We start from the raw sequence: 23,317 nt of genomic DNA, 5'->3' as shown, positions 1-23,317 counted from the left end.
TCATTCTTTTCCATTATGGTTTATTACAGGATCCTGAATATAGTTCTCTGTGCTCTACAGTAGGACCTTGTTTAACCATTCTCTATATTAGTTGGTATCTGCTAACCCCAAACTCCCAGTCCCTCCCTCCCCCACCCCCCCCAAGTCTGTTCTCTACATCCATGAGTCTGTTTCTGTTTCATAGACAAGTTCATTTGTATCATATAGATTCCACATATAAGTGATATCATATGGTATTTGTCTTCCTGACTTACTTCACTTAGCATGGTAATCTCTAGGTCCATTCATGTTGCTGCAAATGGCATTATTTCATTCTTTTATGGCTAATACTCCATTGTATATATGTACTACATCTTTTTTATCCATTCATCTGTTGATGGACATTTAGGTTGTTTCCATGTCTTGGCTATTGTGAATAGTGCTACAGTGAACATTGGGGTACATGTATCTTTTCAAATTAAAGTTTTCTCCAGATATATGCCTAGGAATAGGGCTGGGGGATCATATAGCAACTCTATTTTTAGTTTTTTGAGGACTCTCCATAGTGGCTGCACCAATTTCCATTCCTGCCAACAGTGTAGGAGGGTTCCCTTTTCTCCACACCCTCTCCAGCATTTGTTATTTGTAGACTTTTTAATGATGGCCATTCTGACTGGTGTGAGGTGATACCTCATTATAGTTTTGATTTGCATTTCTCTAATAATTAGCAATGTTGAGCATCTTTTCATGTGCCTGTGGCCATGCCCTCTTAACGCTCTATACTTTCATAAGAACTGGGGAGCAGGAACTATCTACACAGTTAGGTAACAGTGAAGATGTCCGGGCTGGGGAAATGGTTTTATTAGGAGAGGGAAGTCGTCAACGCTCACTGGCTGACAGATTATTCTCCTGTTAGCTCAGCCCTGTGAGGCCAGCTGTGCTTAGCGCCAGAGGGAGAGGAAATGAACTGTGGGGACCCTGGTCCCAAGGGCTGTTCTTAAAACATTACCCTAGTTTATCTCACAACTGTGCTGTACAGTGTAAGTCCTACTGCGATCTCCACTTTATGGATGAGGTTAAAGAAACACATCTAGAATGGTCATCACCCTCAAGTGCTTACAATCTACTTGAAGAAACAAAATGAGGACAACGATACAAAATTCAAAGGCCAGGTTCAGATAGGGTGGTGACACGACCCTGCCAGATGCATGGCAGACAGCAGCTGGGCTGGGAAGGATTTGCCTTCCCCACCACCTCTGCCCATCCTTGCCCTGGACCCAGAGGGACGCAGGTGAGCTGTCACAGTGACAAGTCAGAGCTAAAGAGGTCCCTGGCTCCCCTGTGGGAGGAAGTGCAGAACAAGGCCTGTAACTAGCAGGTGAAGGGAAGGCAGGCGTCCGGCTGGCCTTGGCACTCACAGTTGCTTTCTCGTGCAGGAGAAGTCAGACAAGGAGCGCTGGCAGCACCTGGCGGATCTGGCCGACTTCGCACTTGCCATGAAAGACACGCTCACCAATATCAACAACCAGTCCTTCAACAACTTCATGTTGCGCATTGGTAAGGCCTCTCGGCTTGCACACTCCTGCCGTGCTCCCCCTGGTGCAGGGGGCTCGGCAAATCAGGGAGGACGGGGCTTAGAAAGACCCTAGGCGTTTTGGCTGGGGAGGGTCATACTCATTGAGCTGGAAGGGACCTTAAGGGTCTTTAGGTTGATGATCAAACTGAAAGTGCGATGAAATGGTCAGCCATCCCTGTCCCACGCTGTTTACAATGATGGCCTTCTTTCTCAATCCGGCTGGGACTTGAGTTTGTCTACCTTTCCAGGGAATCTTCTGTGCCTGAGGGCCTTGTTCACCTCAGTCCAGCCTGTTAGGATTCATGTCACCTGCCACCCACTACTGGGAAGGGGGTCTCGATCCTGGGCAAGGTCACAGGAGACTTGAAGTACCAGGTGTGTCAAGAGAGAAACTGGCAACTTCTGTACTAAATGAGTTAGCATATCGGGGTGGCTGACATTTACCGAGCACAGAGTGAGGAGGGTGAGGAGGACACGTGACTTCTGTCCTCCGGTAGCTTAGGCTTGATGAAGAGTATGTTACATAACTAGGAGCTTTGTGGTGGGAGCCAGGTGGCAAATTCCGTGAGAAGAGTTGGTGGCTTCTGAGATGGGGCAGTGCTGAATTCTGTGCCTCTACCTCAGGCATGAACAAAGGAGGGGTACTGGCTGGCGTCATCGGAGCCCGGAAACCACACTATGACATCTGGGGCAATACAGTCAATGTAGCCAGCAGGATGGAGTCCACAGGGGTCATGGGCAACATTCAGGTACGTCCACGTCCAGCAACAGAGCCGACCGTGCGCTCAGATCCAGGGAGTGGACTCGGAATAACGCGTGTTTTGCCGGGCACTGCTGCCTCCGTTCTGTTGGCCCAGCACGTTAATTAGGCAATGCTGAGATCAAGGGCAAGAGTGGGAAGAGATGCCTCAGTAAAACAGAAGATACTCCAACCCCACTTGCAAAATGTAGGTTTAAGTTCTGGATAAGAATATCCTGCCTCGGGCTTCCCTGGTGGCACAGTGGTTGAGAGTCCACCTGCCGATGCAGGGGACACGGGTTCGTGCCCCGGTCCGGGAAGATCCCACATGCCGCAGAGCGGCTGGGCCCGTGAGCCACGGCCGCTGAGCCTGCGCGTCCGGAGCCTGTGCTCCGCAACGGGAGAGGCCACAGCAGTGAGAGGCCCATGTACCGCAAAAAAAAAAAAAATGTCCTGCCTCTTGGTGTGAACCGGTGACACCTTGGGCCTCCAACAGCTCCCCCCAAAACCACCCTGATCTGTATCACTGGCTCTGGCAGGAAAGCTCCACAAGAAGGGCAAAGGGGACAGAAAAGCAGGCATACAAGTTGCCAAACAAGGCGACCTGTGGCTGACCTCCTAGGAGAGGGAGCACGAAGGTTACGGAGGGGCGGGCCAGGCAAACCCCACCCGCCAACCGGTACACAGGCTGGAAGGGGCCGGAGAAGAGCGCCGTGAGCCTGTGGACGGGGACCCTGCGTGGGTACCACCGGGCCCCTCGGCCCAGGTTCCCCCTCTAAGCCCACGCTCTCGGTTCTCCCTCTGCAGGTGGTGGAAGAAACTCAAGTCATCCTCCGAGAGTACGGCTTCCGCTTCGTGAGGAGAGGGCCCATCTTCGTGAAAGGGAAGGGGGAGCTGCTAACCTTCTTCTTGAAGGGGCGAGAGAAGCCGGCCACGTTCCCTAACGGCTCCTCGGTTACACTGCCCCACCAGGTGGTAGACAACTCCTGAATGGCCTCGAGCCCTACGAGAGTCCACACGGGAGGGAGAGTTTATTTTCTGGAATCAAAGGCAGGCCTTGGGAAAGGACAAATGACCAAGTCCCAACATTCCCAAGCTGTTGAAGTGCACACTCACGTAGACTTTAGGTTCATTTGTTTATGGATGTGTGGGCTCTGAGGGCAGCCATACTATTCCTTGGTGTGCCTGTAGCTTCCCCAGAGAGTAGGGCTCTTGGGCATATAGTACTGGAATAATCCTTCCAGAGCCCTAGTTCTGACCAGCCCTCCTCCCCCAGAGAGGCCGTGGCCACTGTGAGCAGGAATGTACCAGAGGCGGAACAAGGCTGCTGCCTTTGGGCCCGGCTGGGAGCACAGGTGGGGCAGCTCTGTTTGCGGCGAGGGCTGGCAGCGGCTCTGTCCCCAGCTCGAACTTGGAAGCCGTGCTTTTCATTCTGAAGACCTGCTTGCCTCTGTGGTCCGAGTTACGTGAAATGGGCCTCGTCCTGATAATCTTGAAAGGTTCTTCTGGAACCCCAGTCACCTTAGTCATGAGAGCAGAAAGTGCAATATTTCCTTTTACCTGGTGGGAGGGAGGGAGGGAAAGGGACTTTATTTCTGAAAGAAAAATATATAAACAGATCTTCTACATTTATATTTTTAACTTTCTGTTAAAAAACTTTCCGATATTGCCTTGCCTTTTGAGCTCTTGCTACAGTCGCGTTTGCTACTGCTTTAAAAGAGAATTTACAGGTATTGATAAAGAACAAGACTGTTTTATTAAAAGCTTTATTCAGCTTGAATGTGATCATTGAGAAAATTCTGTTAACAGCCCTCACCTGAGAAGTGCTTTGCTCCCTCCCACACTGGTCCTCACCACGTGCCTGCAAGGCAAGAGCTTAAACTAGGACCTTACTCTCTTCTTAAGCTGCTTCTCTCTAAATGGTGGTCCAAGCTGGCTTGACCATTCCCCTGCGCTCCTCCCAGAGTTAGTGGAGGCTGCCACACCTGCAGGTTGCTGCGTGGCCATCAGGTCTTGGCCTTGGGCAATACGGGTGGTAATGACTCCTATTTGTGATTGGGCGGGTGGGGTGGGGCGGGAAACGGGACAGGAGTTAAAACAGCACGATGACAGGTTTTTACATCCCAACACTAGCCCTGCGTATACTCCCAAGCCAAGGAACAAAAAGCACCAGCAGAGCAGAGGCCATGGTTCCAAGAAGTGGTACCCTAACTAGACTAGGAGATGAGGAAGACACGTGTACAGCCAGGGCCTGGAGCTTGCAGGAGAGGGAAGAGAGAAAGGAGAGGGGTCTGCTTCCCTTTGCAGTGATCAAATTATGAGACTTCTGATCATGCTCTTTTACCGCTGAGCTTAATACATTCTGTGCTCTACTAACATGTTCTAGGAAACGACATTAGATACATGGAACCCCGATTATTTTATCCATAGTACCTTCTCATGCCATATTCTTTGTAAAGCAGTGACCTAGAATATTCCGTTCCAAACCAAAGATTAAACACACTTCCCTTAACTATATGATTCATGTCATATCATGAACCCAGACTGCTCTAAGAACTTTCTTTTCAAAAGTCGCAGATAAGGAAAGTAAGGCAAAATTAACTTGAAGGTATCATAAAAGCTAGAAATACTCGATGGAATGGTACATACTCCCTTTTTCACAAAATGCCTTCTCTTACCCCATAGACCCCTCTGATTTTCAGCTAAAATGTATGATCAAATCAATATCTCAAGAGAAGAGATACTCTTGAGCATTATAACAAGTGCCCAGGCAATCATGGAGAACTGTCTGAAAATGCCAGGGTCTACAGACTCAAACTTGTCCCTAACCATGCTGGTGAGGTGGGTGTCTGTTCTCATTGCAAGGATGGTCCCCAGGCAAGGAGTCTGAGCCTTTCAACAGTTTTCAGTTCCCAGGACCTTGCTTGCAACTGTGGTCAGTACTAGTTTACTCACTTCTGATGTGTTCCCAATGAAAATAATATTCTAGGAGACCAGGCTCATATCCAACTTGTCTCCTTTTCTTGCAAATGAAGTAAACACTTGATGCAGGGGCTTTGTAAAAAACAGATTTTCATGGGCCGCTCGCTGTTCTTCCCGTGTGGTGGATAATACATCCGTCCCTAAAAAAGACAGAACCTATCAATCTCATTTAGTGCAACTGTAGGAATCAGAACTTGGATCACTAATCTTCTGGACCCATGTAACTTTTTTTTTAATTTGGTCTGGAGCTGAGAGAGGCTTGCGCCTTACTGGTCCAATGAAATTTTGAGACCAGAAACTCTGCCCAGAGAAATCTAAAGCCTATGATGTGAAACCTGTGGCAGCTTCAAAATTTCTGCCTCCTAAAAACATTTTATCCTTTTTCTCATTATCGCCCATGTACTATGGTACATTTAATGAAAACAAAGTCACAGCAAATGTCTCAGCCATCCCTGAAAAATTCTCATTTAGAGAAGAGTCTCTGGAGAGCTAAGTATATGCTGACTTGTCATGTCTACTTGGTTTCACAGTGAAACGAGTCTTGGCTCTCTCCACCACAGTGACCCTATGACAGCCTCATTAGCTGTCTCTCTAAGAGGCGTCTCCAATGAAAACAAATCATAAGCTGAAAGAACTCTGGCGGAGTTGGATGGAGCAAAGGAGAAAGGAAAGCTAGGATAATTATGTTTACTACTTACAGAGAGGAGAGGAAAATTTGGTAGAAACAAGGAAGATACTCTTGGTATCTGTCTTCGTATTTTTCTGTTCATAGTACATAAACAGAAGAAAGTGTCTCAAGAGGCCCAGCTGATGTAGTCTATTTCACCCTGTTTCAATCACCCTGAGGAACCCAGGCATAATTGTAATTTCTTCCTGGAGGTGTCCTTCCTCTTACCTTGATAAGTAACAGTGACGTCAGTTGGAAGAGTTGTCGTGGGGTCCTTATACAGCAGTCTAGCACAAAATGGGAAGGACTGGCCTTCCGACTCCACTTTGTAAGTAAATGACAGCAAGTTGCACAGTGAGTTTCTCTGCAAGGGCCCAGCCAGAAAGGCTGCAAAGTCACTCTAATGGGGGTGAGGATCAAAAGAGACACAAAGTATATGACAATTACAACTCCAAAGGCAGTGAGTGGTTATGACGCTTCAAACATGTCTACCAAAAACAGGGCCTATTAATTAAGTCTCAGAGAAATAAATGAAGGACAGAGAAAGGCCTGAAAAAAGGACAAATGATAGAGATTTATAAGATAATTAAGAACTCGAAGCAGCCTAGAGTCTAAGTAAATGGCCAAGGGCTGGGGATACAGGGGAGATACTATTTCTGCCAAGAACTGCATTGACATATATATGGCTGAGATGCTTCATGTCTACATTCACGTACCAATTTAAGTTTATCTGACAACCAGACTACATATCAATTTAAGTTTATCTGACAACCAGGAGCTTCAGAGTCTTTCCAAATGCATAAAGAGGTATAAGAGTCACTTATTTTAAGAGTCACTTATTCCCTATTTGCATTCATTTCCTGTCTACCTTTTTTTGTTCCTTTTTACCTCAACCCTAAGCTCAACTGCAACCCTAAATAGAAGGTAAGCCAGAGCTTAGGCAAAGATGGAGAGTATTCCTCTGTGGTATTTCAAGAAACCATTACTCTGCTTTGCACCTATACCCAAGGTTCAGCAAGACACCCGGCACATAGTAGGTACTCTATAAATTCCTGTTGAATTAAAAGTATAGCAACTGTACCCTACCACTTTGTGAGGCGAAGGAAGGGTCAAGTACAAAAGCTTGAGAATCGCCATTCATGAGTGAATAATCCCTTAACTGGTATCCATGCTTCAACATCATCCAGAGTTTCAACAGAAGAGAAGATGAAAAATAGCTTGTATATTAATAAGAAACAAGCATTAGAAGGACAGTGGTCAAACTTCCGGCTCAGAGTTATGAAACATTTGAAAGTACATGTCCCTTTTTTTCCTTTTAAGCTTATCTGGGCTCACAAAATGCTTTATAAGATCGCAGATACCTGAAGTCGATCTGCCTGGTACTTCCTCCCAGAGTAAGCATTCAGGTACTCGCAGAGAGTGAACAAGAAGTGCTGAATATTAGTCTGCAAGTATTTTGCAGATATCTCCTCTAGGGGAATGAAGACTGGAATCGAATGGTGATGTATCTGAAGTGGTTTCTGCATGACAAGGTCCACAAAATAGGAATCCAGCAGATTCCCCTCAAAAGCAGTGCTGATGCAGACACAGACTCCTCGGCTGGTCAGTTTCCCACTGATCCCTGAGACAAATAAGACGATACCTTAAGAGATGTCAGGCAAAGGCAGTATCCTATTCATCTGTGCATCCCAGTCCCCTCAGCACTGCCTAGTTACATACATCATGGGCTCAAATGCTCGTTGAATGAATGACAACAGACTCTTTCTTCTCGCTGACTCTGGCTCACTTTGAGTTGATAAAACCACAGAAGAATGGGGGGAAAGAAAAAGCATCCTAAATATTAAATTACTGAGGAAGAGATTTTGAACTTTTCAGTTTACCTATGCTTCTTTTTTCCTGAGTGTCAAATAATTTATGGTAGTCCCCATGTCTTCCCACAATCCTCTTATGATACAGATAATAGGTAAATAAATCCTCATTTTAATGGTGAAACAGAGACTTGAGGGGTTCAAACTATTTGGTGGCATAAAGCAAGCCAGCAGTAAAGAAAGTTCTAGCACACCATCTAGCACATGTCAAATTGCTAAAAATGAACAGTCTAAGCCAGCCACCAATCAACCTTCTGCTGCACAAAGAGGCCAATCTTGTAGGTAAAGTTGCCTATGAAGAGCAGGCCAGCTCTGTGTGTGTATATTGAAGGGGGCAAAAGTCAATGTTCGTGAAGTAAGTCCAGGACTTATAATAAATCTTGCAAACTAACTCACTAGAGACAAGAGACCCAGATTGAAACAGGTCAGAAAAAAACTATACCTGTAAAACGATATGCCTGCAGAATGGCTTTCATGTTTTCCAGTTTTCTCTTCAAAATTTCTTGCTCAGTAATCTCTAATGTTTGGTCGGGTTCTACGTTGGTAGTAGATGCTTCAACCTGCGAGATATGTAGCAGATCAAACTGGGTACAAACGGGCATAATAGAAGTCCCATGCCCTCACCTACCTGGAAAAAATTTACATGCAGAATATTTTTTTATTATATAATCGATCAAGAAATGCTACAGTGGCCAGCCACCTGGTGCTATGAATTCACAGCAGAGGAAGAATCTTGTGGGTTACAGTGCTAGGAATCAGAAGTAGAAATTGTGCTGGCCTGGACAACAATGAATTTGGTTGACATGGAGAGTACTGTGAGAGGAAAAAGAAAAGGATGTCAGGAAAGTCTAGGGTAAGCAAAAACAGCTGCGAAGAGGCAAGGCTGGGAAAGTTGGTTTGGGTCAGACTGTGCAGGTTTTCAAGTGCCAGGATGAGAAATACTCTAAGCCACACGCTGCGAGATATGGCCCAGTAGGAGGTATTGGACTAACTCTCCCTCTGAGACAACTACACAAGCTGGATCAAATACCAAAGAGGAATAAGCAAGCATGCAAGTAAACAAACAGAAAATGGCCCGAAGGCACTGGAGAATCACCAAAATAGCCAGATTGAAGACTAAAGATAAATGCTCTGAAGTTAGCTGGGATTTCCTGAGGTTTCCCCCCTCAGAGCATTTGCTGATTTTTATCACAAGGCATACAGGCCAAATAGAAAGCTGCAGGCTAAATTTTGTAGCAGTCACACCATGCCAGGGAAACAAAAACTGGAGATCAAGGTTACCAGAGCAGCCTTCCTGTGGGTCAAACTATAGAAAAGGGAACCCAACATTCTGCATACAATTTGCCCTCCAGGCATTTGCCAAATCCTAAACTGCCTATGTGTGACTGGGTACTTAGAAACCAAAACAGAAAGAAGCTCCTGAAAGTTAAAAAGCTAAGCAGAGATTCTGGAGATCAGGGCCTGCCAAAGAAGAGGGATCTTGACAGATCTGTTCCCAACACACCCAAGCTTTCAAGTGAGGTCCCCCCGCCCCCCACCAAAGGACTACACCCTAGGAGTAAGGGCAAACCAGAAACAGACTACTTCAACTGGATTAAGGTGATATGCCCATATGCTATCTGCCTGTCAGAAAAAAAAATGAAATTCTTTCTGGAGGAAGAGAACATAGTTCAGAATCCCTATATTTTTTCATACAATACCCATCACTGAAAAAAAAACTATGAAGCATATCAGGGAAGAGGAACAGACCTCTGAAAACCAGGAGAAAAAAGAAGACAAGAGAAGCAGATCCAAAGGGATTCAGCTATTTGAGTTATTAGGCATAGTCATTAAAATAGATTAAAAGATGGAGAACTCACACCAAAGGGCTGGAATCTATTAGAAAGAGTCAGATGAAAATCCTAAATCCAAAAAATACAATAACCAAAATCAGGAATTCAACAGGTTTAAAAGCTGACTGGGGCTTCCCTGGTGGCGCAGTCGTTGGGAGCCCGCCTGCCGATGCAGGGGACACGGGTTCGTGCCCCGGTCCGGGAAGATCCCACATGCCGCGGAGCGGCTGGGCCCGTGAGCCATGGCCGCTGAGCCTGCACGTCTGGAGCCTGTCCTCCGCAATGGGAGAGGCCTGCATACCGCAAAAAAAAAAAAAGCTGACTGGACACACAGAAAAAGTAGAAAATAGGTACATTTTCTTATCTAGATTAAAGATATAAGACATAGGTCACAGTAAAACAAAACAAAAACTCCACACTTGGGAGCCCCAGAAATAAAGGAAAGAATGAGGCAGATGCATTATTTGAAAGACGCTGGCCAAATTTTCCAAATAAATGAAAAACAGCAAGTAATTAATTGAAGGAGTGCTACAAACACCAAGCTGGATGAAGAAAGAAAACCAATCCTAGCCACATTATGATATAAAACTGCTAAAACCCAAAGACAGAACCATAAAGCAGCCAAAGGGCAAAAGACACACTACATACAAACAATAAGACTAACATCTGACAAAAACTATGGAACTAGAAGACAATGGAAAAACGTATTTAAGGTATAAAAGAAAATAAATTTCAATCTATAATTGAATTCAATAGATTTATTTATTTATTTATTTATTTATTTATTTTGCGGTACACGGGCCTCTCACTGCTGTGGCCTCTCCCATTGTGGAGCACAGGCTCCGGACGCGCAGGGTCAGCGGCCATGGCTTACGGGCCCAGCCGCTCTGCGGCACGTGGGATCTTCCCAGACCGGGGCACGAACCCATGTCCCCTGCATCGGCAGGCGGACTCTCAACCACTGTGCCACCAGGGAAGCCCGAATTCAATAGATTGAATTCAATCTATAATTGGGTCCGGGAAGATCCCCCATGCCGCGGAGCGGCTGGGCCTGTGAGCCATGGCCGCTGAGCCTGCGTGTCCGGAGCCTGTGCTCCGCAACAGGAGAGGCCACAACAGTGAGAGGCCCGCATACCGCAAAAACTAACAAACAAACAAACAAACAAACTCCTTTAAACATGAAAAATATAGTGAAATACGGCATTTTCAGACAAACAAAAATAGAGAATTTATTTCCAGCAAATTTACACTGAAAGTAGTATCAAAAGGAACTACTTACACTGAAGGAAAATAATCCCAGATGAAAATCTGGAAATGCAGCAAGTAATGAGCACTGAAAAAGGTAAATATATATATATATAACTCTAAAGGCATAGTGACTATACAAACAAAAGTGTTTCATACAGTTTTAAGTATATGTAGAATTAACATATGACAATAATAACATGAAAGGCTGCATGTGTGGGAGAGAAAGGATGTTAGAAGGTTCTGTAATTATCCAGAAAGTGGTACAAGTACTAATCTAAAGTATATTCTAGTAAGAAAAAAAAGCATGTTTTGTGGAGGATAACCACGAAAAGAATGCTAAAAGCATGTATAATTAGAGAAGTGGAATAATAAAAAAAGATCAATCCAAAAGGTGGAAAGAAAGGACAAAAGAGAAACAAAGAACAAATAAGATAATAAATAATAACATGGTAGACTGAGATCCAGATATGTTAGTAATCATATTAAAAGTTCATGGACTAAATACTTTAATTAAAAGACAAAGACTGCCAGGCTGGATTTAAAATGTCTAACTATATGCTATTGATACTTACAAGAACAACAGCTGTTGTAGTGATACTAATATTTGACAAAGTTGACTTTAAGAAGTTTAACTAAAAGAAAAGGGAACATTTCATAATGATAAAAGTTAAGTCAACCAGGAAGATATAACAATCCTAAATTTGTTTGTACCTACTATACAGCAAAATGGAATGAAAGGGAAAAAAATGTACAAATCCACAATTACAGCAAGAGATTTCAACACATTTATCCCAGTAACTGATAAAACAAGTTGACAAGTAAATTAGTGAGGATATAAAATATCTGAACATCATGATGAACATATTTGGTCTATCTGATAGAGAGAATACAGTACCCCAAAATGCAAAACCCACATTTAATGCACATGGAACGTTTATTAAAACTGACCACATGCTGGGTCATGTTCTTTGATCACAATGGAATTAAGCTATAAATCAGTAACTTAAAAAATTACTAACAAATCCCCCAATTTTTGGAAACTAAGCAATATATTTCTAAAACAAACCTATGGGAAAAAGAAGATATTACAATGGAAATCAATATTTTGAATTGAAATGATAATGAAAACATGATATACCAAAACTTGAGGGATACAGCTAAAGCCATGTGCTATGAACTGAATGTTCGTGTCCCTCAAACTTCAGAAACCTAACCTAAAGCCCAATGTGATGGTATTTGGAGGTGGGGCCTTTGGGAGGTGATTAGGTCATGATGGGGGAGCCCTCATGAATGGGATTAGTGCCCTTATAAAAGAGATGCCAAAGAGCTAGCATGCCTCTTCTGTCATGTGAGGTTATAGTGAGACCACAATCAAAGAGGTAGTTAAGTCCTCAGACACTGAATTTGCTGGTGCCATGATCCTGGACTTCCCAGAATCTAAAACTGTAAAAAATAAATATTTGTTGCTTATAAGTCATCCAGTTTATGGCATTTTCGTTATTGTGGCCCATATGGACTAAGATTCTATGCTTAGAGGGAAGTTTATAACCTTCAACACATACAGGAGAAAAAAAGACTTAAAAAACAATAAGTGTTCATCCCAAGAAGCTAGAAGATATGCCATGTACACTGACTGGAAGACACAATACTATAAAGATTTCAATCCTCTCCAAATCGATATATAGATTCAGTGCAATTCCAATCAAAGTACAGGAGGTTTCTTTTTGGAAACTGACAGCCAATTCCCAAATTCATGTGAAATTCGAGGGGCCAACAATAGCCAAGATAATCATGAAGAAGACCTAAACTATAGGTATCAAAACTTTCAGTAATAAACCTCTGGTACTAGCACAAAGACAAACAGACCAATGGCACAGAACAGAACCCAGTAACAGGCCCACAGTGGACCCAAAGACCCACTGCAATACAGTGGGAAAAGAGTAGTACTACTTCAAGAAGTAGTACTGGATGAACTGGACATCCATATGGAAAAAAACAAAAGAAGTATGACCTCTATTTCACACCATACACAAAAATCAATTTCAGAGGGACTGTAATTCTGAAAATAAAAGGTAAAATAAAGCTTTTAGAAAATAACACAGAATATCTTCATGTTCTTAAAGTTAGGCAAAGATTAAAAGGAAACAAGAACGGTAAGCAGAAAGTCAGATTCCTCAATCAAACTTCATTAAAACGAAGACTTTCTTCTCATCGCATCATTAGAGTGACAAGGCAAGCCAGTCTTTAAAAGATGATCTGGAATACAGATACACAACGAAGAACTCATATCCAAAATGTGTAAAGAATTCTACAATTTAATAAGAGGTACACAACCCAATAAAAATTCTGCAAAAGTCTTAAGAAGTTCACAAGAGACGATTTTTAAGTGTCCAAACAGGTACTTAAAATCATCAGTTATTAGGCGAACGCGAATTAATCCACAATGATTTACTCTCACACTCTAGAATGACAAATTTCTAAAACTGGCAACACAAAGTATCGGTAAAGACGCAGAACAATGGAAACCTTACACACTGTTGCTGGGGATGTAAAATTGGTACAATAACTTTCAAATACTGTTCGACAGTATTTACTAAAGATAATCTGCATACCCTGTGACCCAGCAATTCAATAGCAAAGTATATATTTTTACATCAAAAGACAGGAACAAGAATGTTCACAGCAGCATTATTCTTAATAGCCCCAAAGTGAAACAACCCAAATAACCCAAATGTCACCAATAAGTACAATAAGTAAATAAATTGTGGGATATTTCTTAAACGGAATAATTATATAGCAATATAAAAGAATGACCACAGCATGCACCAATACGGATGAACCTCACAGAGAGAACATTCAGCAAAAGCAGCCCGACATAACAGAGTTTATACTTTTTAAATTTATGTAAAGCTCCGTAACAAGTAAAACCAATGTACAGTAACAGAAACCAGAATAGCAGTTACCTTGAGGGAAATGACTCGGAGGATTTAAGAGGGAGACTTCTGGGGTGCTGGTAGTAGTCTACACTTTGATCTGTGTGGTACTTACCAGGGTGTGTTCGTTCTGTAAAAGGATCTTCAGATTTGTGCACAACATATATACACATATGTGTGTATGTGTATACATATATATATATATTTTTTACTTTAATAAAAAAGGAAGGGGAGAGGGAGGAAGAGAAGAAATGGAGGAAAGGGGGAAAAGGAAGACAGGGAGGGAAGATAAGAAAAAGAAGGCTGACCTTAACCCAGGAGCAATGAATAATTATTACTGACACTTTGAGCAAGGAAACTTGTAATTTAATGAAGAATGTAGTGTTTTATGAAGATTTTCTTGGCTGTGCAGAATTTATCAGAGAAGTATAAATACCAGAAGAAAACGAACTAGCAGACTGCTGCAATAATACCGCCATCTAAATCACCTGGTAAATATTTAGGACCCATGTGGATAATACGTGCTCTACAGCAAGGGGTGGGGGAGGGGCACAAAGACAATCTAAAGAAGAATTTGACAGGTTTTACTAACTGAACCTGGGCTAGAGAGAAAGCTGAAAAGAGGGAAAAGTCAGTTTACTGTGAGGTTTCAGGTTGGGTTACAGAAAGATGGTGCTAATGACAAAAGTACCAATGACTCAAGTCTGGCTGAGATTAAGATAACAGGCTCATGTCTATGAGGGCAGGTTTAAGAGACTATTATGAAGAATTCGCCTGGCCCATCAGTAATGCCTGCCAACTGTTAGCTGGTATTGACATTAGCCACTCTACAGGTTTGATCACTTGAGGGATCAAGGACTGAAATCCATCCAGTAAGACCACAGGTAAAACATATTACACAAATTTGCTAATTCCCAGATCATGTTTGTTTTTTACACTCTAGGAAAGCCTGCCAACGTCCATCACCCTTTACTCACTCTAGCTTGATGTTGTTTCACTTCAGCCCTCAGCTTATCTCGCAGACGTCTCAGTTCATGAATCCTGGTTCCAAGAGCACTTTCCACTGCCTGTGCGCTCTGTGGCTCTTCCAGTTTTTTATGGGATCTGCTCACTTGAGTCTCTAGTCTTTCCAAGTGAGCTAAAACACCTGAGGGAAGTAAAAAGGGAATTTCACAAGAAGCTAAGGATTTCTAACCCCAGGAACAGGAAGCACTTCAGGGAAGAACAGAGGGTGACCCTTTTTCCAGAACTCTGTGGTCAGCTAAACTGGAGACGTTGCCAACAATTTATAAAACAAGAGGAGCTGACAATAGAAGTCAATGATCATCAACCTCTTAGGCCGAACACTGACCTACAAGCAGTCCCTGACCAAGACACTGTTCAAAAAGGGCATCATCTGAAAATGGCTAATCTCAGTCATCTATGATAATAGTGACCCAGAGGAAAACAGGGTCACCAAATTCAGACTCTCTCAGAAATTGTTTTTTTGGGTTTTACGCATGTTTTCCCAAAGTGCTAATGCATAACTGGATTTAGACATCCACAGAGGCTTGAGTAAGTACTCTGAAGCTCTGAAGTATTAGAAGCATAGGACTATAAAGGCACACACTGAAAGGAACCGTCCACCAATATTACTGGGTATCAGACAGGAAAACAAGCTCACCAACAGATAGAAATTCAGAGGCAATCTCAGACCCTAAGAGACTGACTAAAGACCAATATAGTAAAGGTCACAGTTTCATAATGCTAATCAACTCTAGCAGTGAAGCATTTGTGAACATTTCCTACATATTAAGACACTTGTGGGGCTTCCCTGGTGGCACAGTGGTTAAGAATCCGCCTGCCAATGCAGGGGACACGGGTTCAAGCCCTGGTCCGGTAAGATCCCACATGCCGCGGAGCAACTAAGCCCATGCGCCCCAACTACTGAGCCCGTGTGCCACAACTACTGAAGCCCACGCGCCTAGAGCCCGTGCTCCACAACGAGAAGCCACTGCAAAGAGAAGCCCGCGCACCGTAGAGAAAGCCCGCGTGCAGCAACGAAAACCCAACACAGCGAAAACTAACTAAATAAATTTATTAAAAAAGAGACACTTGTGCTAGATCCTTTACTTGCAAAGCATGCAAAGTAAAGCATTTGTTTAATATTTCCTACGCATTAGGCATGTGCTAAATGCTTCACTTGAAAAGCATTAAAATAATTACTTATCTAATTTCCACAGCCACCACCACAATGCTATTATTCATCTCCATTTTCCAGATGAAAAAACTGAGGCAGAGAAAAGTAAAATAACTTGCCCAAGGCCACAGTATTTATAATGGCAGAGCCAGGACTCCAACCCAGGTCTGACCAATACCAGTCACTGCGTCTTCCACGGGAGTAATGCATAAATGGCTCCCCCGAAATCCTGAGAAGAGTAAAGAAAGCTCATTGGCTAGAACTGTAGCTCTGAATATGAACGCCTAGCATACTTGGAATGCAACCTATTGGTCTAAAAAGGGATAAGAGCCTAGAATATGTGAAGTAATTTTTCCTGCTCCAATGATCTTAGCTGCCTGTCCCTTTAAGTCTTCAATGTTAGTTCCTTTCACCATCCTGCTCCCAAACAGCACACTCGGTTAGAGGAGGAAAGGGCTTTCAACCTGCGCGTTGTTTGGGCAGCAGTAGTAAGGGGGGAAAGGCGACCCTTTGAATACCTCCTCTGGACTCGCCGTCTTGACTTAGGGTATTCGCCAGCTCCATCTCCTCCTCAGATTTCCAAGAGCCTTGCTAGAAAGCTGTCCAAGCCCCAGTAATAGGGCTGTCCTTGGAGACAAAATAAAATGGCGAGAATCGATTCACATTCAGACAAACCTAGAGGGCAGGCACACGCAACGCAGGTACGCACCCGTGCGCCCCGGACACCCCAAGTGTCGTCGCTAGGACTCCCCTTCCCTGACCCGCCCGCTCCGCTCCCCGGGTCCGAGCCGGCGGTGTCCACGTCTACTCCCCGCCCCTGCGCGCTCCTAAAGCGCGGCGCCTCCGGTTCCTCCGGGCTTCCTTGCACACGGAAGGAGCTGTAAGAATGCCGTTCAGCCTTCCACTCTGTCACGGTCCCTTCCGCCACTGGGTCTTACTTTCCCTTATCTCCTCTCCTCTGGCTCACTCAGGCCAAGGCCGAGAGTTCCCGCTTACCTTCAAATCCAAGCCAACCGGTCCCAGCGTGCTTTGCACTCCCGCCGTACAAAAACATGGCAGCGCTCAAGGCCCCTCCCTGATCCCGGCATGCATCGGGGGATAGGCCTGGCCTTTCAGTTGTGCGGGAGGATGGCGGCCGCTGGCGCAGAGCCGCAGATACTGGTACAGTACCTGGTGTTACGAAAGGATCTATCAGAGGCGCCGTTTTCCTGGCCAGCGGGCGCATTGGTAGCACAGGCCTGTCACGCAGCCACCGCGGCCTTGCACATTCACCGGGACCACCCACACACTGCCGCTTACCTCCGGGAGCTGGGGCGCATGCGCAAGGTGGTCCTCGAGGTGAGGCCCGGGCGGAGGGGGAGGGGCCCTGAGGATATCGAGACCGGAAGAGGGTGTGGTCTTGAGTCGGAGGGCCTAACTTCATGGAGTGGGTGTGGCATTAGTGGGGAGGGGTGTTTGACTTACAAGTTTTGGTAAGGTTTCTAGGGCTTGAGCTATTGCCCAAGGAGCCTTACCTTGACTGGGCGGGGCCTGACGGTGTGAAGAGTGGACATTGGGCCCGTTATAAATGCTTCCCGCACCCCTTCGGTCTTACCTGCGTCCCTCTTAAACAGATGCCTGTGAGGGCGGAGGCTGGTGGAGCGACACCTGCCTTTCTACCTGTGCACTGCGCCGGCCTTTTAATGGCTGCGCAGAAAAGTACTGTCCTTAACCCTCTTCGCAAAACCGATCCAGAAGGGTAAGGACGCGGGGTTCCTTATTGCAAGTGAAGTCAAACTGGAGCATTTACCTGGTTCTGACGCCGAATTATTTGAAAATAAATGTGAACCCTAGTATAATTTGAACCTATCATCAGAGGTAAGGTTCTTTTTACAGATAGCCAAACAGATCTTACCCTTACCTTCTGTCAATTCTGCCTCTAGAAATGTATCCTAATAGCAAGATGCACCCAAAGAGCGTTGTACAAGGATAGGAGCATTTTATAATAGTAAAAAAAGTGGAAATCACTAAATTTCCAGTACGATGAATTGTCTAAACTTATGCCCTTATAATGGATTATTACGAAACTAGCATAAATCATGTTTTGGGAGCACATTTACCTGGCATGGAAGAGTGCTCATGATGCAATTCTAATTGAACTATATATTCTACATACAAAGTGATCCAGATTTTGAAAGTAAGAACTAAGAAAATATATCCAAATATTAAGTAGTGAGTGGGTAGTGGAATTTTGGTTATTTTGTAATATTTCTCTATTTTTTTTTAGTTTCCTACATTAAGCACACATTTTATAATGAAAAAAAATATTGCTTTCATTTTAAAGCAATCTTCTTCTCATAAAATTTATTTATTTTAATAAATAAACCTGGGGTGGAGGGGTTGGGTAATTCCTTCTTGGCCAGCTGGCAAAAGCAGATCATTTTTCAAGAGAAAAATTGCTGTTGGGTAATGAAACATTAAACTGTAACCTGTAGGAAAATGTCTTGAGAATCTATATAAGTAGGCAGAAAAGAAACAGATAGCTTTTTCCTTTAGATTCTTTTTATAGGATTTTATAGGAAGGCTTCAAGAAATCATGTAGTTCAGACATCCCCCACTCCCTTGGTTTCAGGCAGATAAAATATTTACCCCTTTTCTCAGATGAGACATCTGAAGCCCACAGAGATTAAGTGACTCCTCTGAATTTAAAAGACATCTCATGATTCTGTTGTTAGCTATGACTCAAGAAAGGGACGTAGGAGTCACCACTGATTAAATAAAGGTGGTGCTGTAGCCATAAAGACCAATAAAATATAAGACAGTGCCAAGATTAACTCCATTTACGGGGTGCTTTGTGTCAGGCACAGATCTGAGCCTGATTTCATTGAACCTCACTACTACTAGGAAGCATTATCATCCCATTTTACAACGGGGACACAAAGGTTCAGCTAAGTCACATAACTTATCAAAGAGCACACAAATCAGCAAGTGGTAGAGCAAGGGTTTGGACTCACTCTAACTTGTACTGTGCTGCTCCTGGTGCTGAAGAAGGAGGGAGGGGAAGTCAATGCATTCTTCTTCCGCATGCCCAAAGGACTCATTAGATTAAGAGTGGCAATCCCGGCATCCTCTAATTTGATCAAGACAAACCTCTAGTTTTCTTAGTGGCTTCTGCCTACATAGGCAAAAAAAATACCTTATGCAACATAACACACTAAGTATCTTTATTTCCTGAGTGATAGCTATACTACTTGCTGTAATGGGATTCAGCATGGGTGATAAAGATGATGAGAGACAATTTCAGAAGGACACTAGAGAATAGTTTGCCCACGCTTGAGTTAAAAACTGGGAACTATCCTGGCGGAAAGAAAATCCTTCTAGGTTTGTGTGGACTAGGGTGGAAGTAGGAGGGAGGTGGGGGTGATGTGATTTTAGAAATCCTTCCAGTAGTCAGCTCTTAAAGTCAGAGCTGGCTGAGGGATTAGGGATGCTGTTTAGGCACCAGAACTAGAAAATGTGTAGAGCACAATTACTGACAATGCAATCCCACCCCCACTCCCACCCCTTCAGAGAGTGAATGGCAAATGGAGCAATGAAGCTGTTGTTTCTAGAGACATGCTCTACAGTTCCTTCTTTGGTAGAGCTGTTCCTCCAGTTTCAGTTAAGAGGAGCCCCCCTCCATCCTTTTTTTTTTTTTCCTTTGCCTTTTGTCACTTACCAAATGGGCTTTTCAGTCTGTGTTCTGCTCCTTGTAGGCCCCAGATGAGACCACCTTAAAGTTGCTGGCAGAGACACTGCAACAGAAGAACATTGACCACAAGCTATGGGTGGAGCAGCCAGAGAACATCCCCACTTGCATTGCACTCCGTCCCTACCCCAAGGAAGAAGTGAACCAGTATTTGAAGAAGTTCCGATTGTTCAAATGACTGAAGTTATCAATTGCTTTGATATGTTTGAATATCAGCTGGATCCAGAAACTGCACGCCGTCCATCCCTAAGCACCGTGTACTCCTTTCAGTGGCAATTCCCTTCCCTTTAAATTATGACAGTTTCTTGAGGGTCAAAACATGGTCATATTGGGCTTCCCTGGTGGCGCAGTGGTTGGGAGTCCGCCTGCCGATGCAGGGGACGCGGGTTCGTGCCCCGATCCCGGAGGATCCCACGTGCCGCGGAGCGGCTGGGCCCGCGAGCCATGGCCGCGGAGCCTGTGTGTCCGGAGCCTGTGCTCCGCAGCGGGAGAGGCCACGGCAGTGAGAGGCCCGCGTACAGCAAAAAAAAAAAAAAAAAAAAAAAAAACATGGTCATATTAAAGTTGTCATTAATAAGTATTTTTAATTATAAGTTCAGATGGGGAAAGTAGGTGAGTAGCATTATCATCTATGGGTCATTGCTCAAATAGAAGATTTGGTTAGACTCCTATATAGGGATCAAGGAAATACCCTTACTTTTTTGTTAGGAATAATAGAGTTCTTCCAGTTACCCAGGTTTAAAACTTTTCCTTTGAGTTCCCTATTTCTTACTCACATCCAGATATTGTAATCATTGAATCTTGGACACCATCAACTTTAAGATACACCATTATTTTACATGTTGTTAAGAAAGAAGAAATGCTGCCAACTGAGGCATGTAATTTCATTTCAAAGATGTTAAAATGTATTTGATTTAATAAAATATGTCAAGTACTACATCTATTTCCTTATAGTTTCCAGTGCCACCACCCTGAATCAGGCTCTCATTTCGCTCACGAGTGTCCTACTGGTCTGCTCCTCTAGCGTATCCTGGTTACAAGGCAGCAAGCGTTCTGCCATCAGGTTCACGTATTGATAGGATCACTGAGCACCCTTTTGACTATAGGCTCCAACTTGCCCAGGAATAAAGTCAAGATTCCTTAGCTTAGCCCTCAGGCCCTCCACGTTTATATTTCCTACCTACCTTTTTAGGTGAATCTTCTATTCCCTTATCCAACCTTGACGTATCAGTGTAGACTCCAGTTGCTGCCCTCTCGTCTCTGGCCTGGGAGTCGAATGTTAGTACTCTCCCCCTTCCTTTCCTGCCTCTGGACTGAAACTTTGTGGCTCAAGTGCTATCACTGTCACAAAGTCTTACGCAGCCAAAAATGATAGCTCCCTTCTCTGAACATCTATTATAACACTGTTGAGTGCTTAAAATAGTTCTATAAACATTTGGAGACATCTACTGAAATTGTTTGGACATCTGTGAAGCGAAGTTTATAAAGGGTCATTTGTTCAACAGATATCTGTTGCATGTCTACTGTGGCAGGCTGTACTAAGAGCTGAGGATACAAAGATGGATAAAAGTTTTCGCCCTCAGGTAGTGAAGAATCTAATGAGAAGACAGATATATAGATATTAATACAGAGAGAAATGTACAAGGTAAAATGGGTACACTTCCCCCCACCCTCTAGATACCAAGACTGCCAAGCTGCTAGATAGGAAGATTTTCCTTTATAAGAGATGGTCACTTGAAACTAGGAGAGTTGATAGGGTCTCCCAGGGAGAACTGGTAGAGTGCTAAGGGCAGAACCAACCCCAGGAACCCAAGTGAATAGAGTCTCAAGGGGGAGAGGGCAATCAAGGGCAGCACAGAATTTCACTAAATAAGAAATGAAAACATTTAGCAATTGGGAATATGTTGATTAACTTGGTGAAAGCAGTTTAAATAGTATACGAGGGGGCCTCCCTGGTGGCGCAAGTGGTTGAGAGTCCGCCTGCCGATGCAGGGGATACGGGTTCGTGCCCCGGTCTGGGAGGATCCCATATGCCGCGGAGCGGCTGGGCCCATGAGCCATGGCCGCTGAGCCTGCGCGTCCGGAGCCTGTGCTCCGCAACGGGGGAGGCCACAACAGTGAGAGGCCCGCATACCGCAAAAAAAAAAAAAAAAAAAAAAAAAAAAAAAAAAAAGTGGGCTTCCCTGGTGGCGCAGTGGTTGAGAGTCCGCCTGCCGATGCAGGGGACACGGGTTCGTGCCCCGGTCCGGGAGGATCCCGCGTGCCGCGGAGCGGCTGGGCCCGTGAGCCATGGCCGCTGAGCCTGCGCGTCCGGAGCCCGTGCTCCGCAACGGGAGAGGCCACGCCAGTGAGAGGCCAGCGAACCGCCAAAAAAAAAAAAAAAAAAAAAAAAAAAAAAAAAAAAATAGTATACGAGGTGGGAATCAGATTGGAACCTATGGACAAGAATGGGAGGGGAGCTAAGAGGTGGGGACTATTTTAAGAAGCTTGAATGGGAGGAGAGAGGACAATGGGGGCTGGAAAGGTGAATGCTGGGTCCCAAAGGGGAATTTTCTTAGATGCTTGAGCAAGTTAATAGGTGAGAAGGAGAAGAGAGACTGAAGTTACTAAATGGAATAACTGAGAAGGGAGACTGAAGTTACTAAATGGAATAACTGATAAAAGAAGTTCAGGAAAAAATGAGAAGAGGTCAGGGTCAAGGGCATAAGGAAGGACAGGCCTTGAACAGAGAGAGAGAGAGAAAACTTTTCTGAGACTAGAAGAAAGGAAGTGGGGAAAAGGTATGAATATACATAAGTTTATAGTGGAAGAAATACCTGTTGACTTAATTTTCTTCTACGAAGCGGGAAGCACATAGCCTTTCACAACACTGAACAAACTTACTGAGCACTGTATTACACGGCATAACATAGTGGTTAAAGTTCAGACTCTGGTAGCAAACAGCCTGAGTCCAAATCCTGGCTCTCATATATTTCAGCTGTGTGAACTTGGGCAAGTCACTTCACTCAAGTTCCCTGAGCCCCAGGACCTTCATCTGTACAACAGCGATTTACAGGAGTGCTATGTGGATTAGATGTGTCTGTATGTACAAATCCCTTGGAACAATGCTGGGGCACTTGGTGCTAGAACCTGAGCATAAAAATATAAGACATGGCCCTTAAGGAGCTTTCCTTAAGGGAAAGCCATGAGTCACAGTAAGCCAGTCTAATTCCTTTTCTGCTAGGGAGTGATGCCAGCCACTCCCTGCTACTTCCATTCAAGACAATTAGGAAAACGTCTCCAAATGACACTGTATTTTTTAAAATTCAAATTCTGCAGTAAGACAGTGAGAAAGCCAGAGAGAGATGAGTGTCTACACAGCTGGGAAATAGCGCTCTGGTAAATCCCTAAAGCAGGGAGCACAAATAGCATAAATTTCTACCCAAGTGAGGAAAGGACAGGCACTCATGTGCTGACCCAAGTGAGAACAAAACAGTAGCAGGGAAGTGGCAGATTTTCTTATTAGAATCAGCTAAGCTCATTATCATCTGAACTAGATCAGTTGTTCTCAAAGCATAGTTCCTAGATCAGCATCACTTGGGTACTTA

At 44.2% G+C, this 23,317-nt stretch overlaps 3 protein-coding genes across 6 annotated transcripts in view; 2 read left to right on the top strand and 1 right to left on the bottom strand.

The window, feature by feature from the left end:
- Positions 1–3,863, top strand: part of ADCY3 (adenylate cyclase 3) — an 89,805-nt gene extending 85,942 nt beyond the window's left edge. For both annotated transcript variants that reach the window (XM_060117768.1, XM_060117767.1), the window contains exons 20-22: positions 1,416–1,536; positions 2,180–2,304; positions 3,102–3,863. In XM_060117768.1, coding sequence (XP_059973751.1) covers positions 1,416–1,536; positions 2,180–2,304; positions 3,102–3,284 — 429 coding nt within the window. In that variant the 3' untranslated portion in view covers positions 3,285–3,863. The remainder of the gene's footprint in view (positions 1–1,415; positions 1,537–2,179; positions 2,305–3,101) is intronic.
- CENPO (centromere protein O) lies at positions 145–17,326 on the bottom strand. Of its 3 annotated transcripts, none has more exons than XM_060117769.1 (8): positions 17,000–17,326; positions 16,522–16,630; positions 14,802–14,971; positions 8,254–8,371; positions 7,305–7,564; positions 6,172–6,343; positions 5,250–5,416; positions 145–3,854 (listed from the first exon to the last, which is right to left on the bottom strand). In XM_060117769.1, exons 2-7 carry the CDS (start codon positions 16,565–16,567, stop codon positions 5,280–5,282), a joined length of 903 nt encoding a protein of 300 aa, XP_059973752.1. In that variant the 5' UTR covers positions 16,568–16,630; positions 17,000–17,326; the 3' UTR covers positions 145–3,854; positions 5,250–5,279. The 3 variants fall into 3 exon arrangements, with proteins under 3 accessions (XP_059973752.1, XP_059973753.1, XP_059973754.1); XM_060117770.1 differs by having other exon boundaries at positions 17,174–17,326; XM_060117771.1 differs by lacking the exon at positions 145–3,854 and having other exon boundaries at positions 5,248–5,416.
- PTRHD1 (peptidyl-tRNA hydrolase domain containing 1) lies at positions 17,082–20,667 on the top strand. Its single transcript, XM_060117772.1, has 2 exons — positions 17,082–17,341; positions 19,738–20,667. The coding sequence occupies exons 1-2, from the start codon at positions 17,090–17,092 to the stop codon at positions 19,906–19,908; spliced, it is 423 nt and encodes a 140-aa protein (XP_059973755.1). The 5' UTR covers positions 17,082–17,089; the 3' UTR covers positions 19,909–20,667.
- The last annotated feature ends 2,650 nt before the right edge of the window (positions 20,668–23,317 follow it).

This window comes from Mesoplodon densirostris, chromosome 14, assembly GCF_025265405.1.
Source record: "Mesoplodon densirostris isolate mMesDen1 chromosome 14, mMesDen1 primary haplotype, whole genome shotgun sequence".
In the NCBI taxonomy this organism is placed as follows: Eukaryota; Metazoa; Chordata; class Mammalia; order Artiodactyla; family Ziphiidae; genus Mesoplodon; species Mesoplodon densirostris.
This window is presented reverse-complemented; position numbering and strand designations above follow the sequence as displayed.

Excerpts from the sequence above, each read along its gene's own strand:
- CENPO (XM_060117769.1), bottom strand. The coding sequence starts at position 16,567 with ATGGAGCTGGCGAATACCCTAAGTCAAGACGGCGAGTCCAGAGGAG. Across the intron at positions 14,972-16,521 it reads AGACGGCGAGTCCAGAGGAG|GTGTTTTAGCTCACTTGGAA; the intron begins GTATTCAAAGGG and ends TACTTCCCTCAG. Across the intron at positions 7,565-8,253 it reads GCAGGCATATCGTTTTACAG|GGATCAGTGGGAAACTGACC; the intron begins GTATAGTTTTTT and ends TATTTGTCTCAG.
- PTRHD1 (XM_060117772.1), top strand. The coding sequence starts at position 17,090 with ATGCATCGGGGGATAGGCCTGGCCTTTCAGTTGTGCGGGAGGATGGCG. Across the intron at positions 17,342-19,737 it reads TGCGCAAGGTGGTCCTCGAG|GCCCCAGATGAGACCACCTT; the intron begins GTGAGGCCCGGG and ends TGCTCCTTGTAG.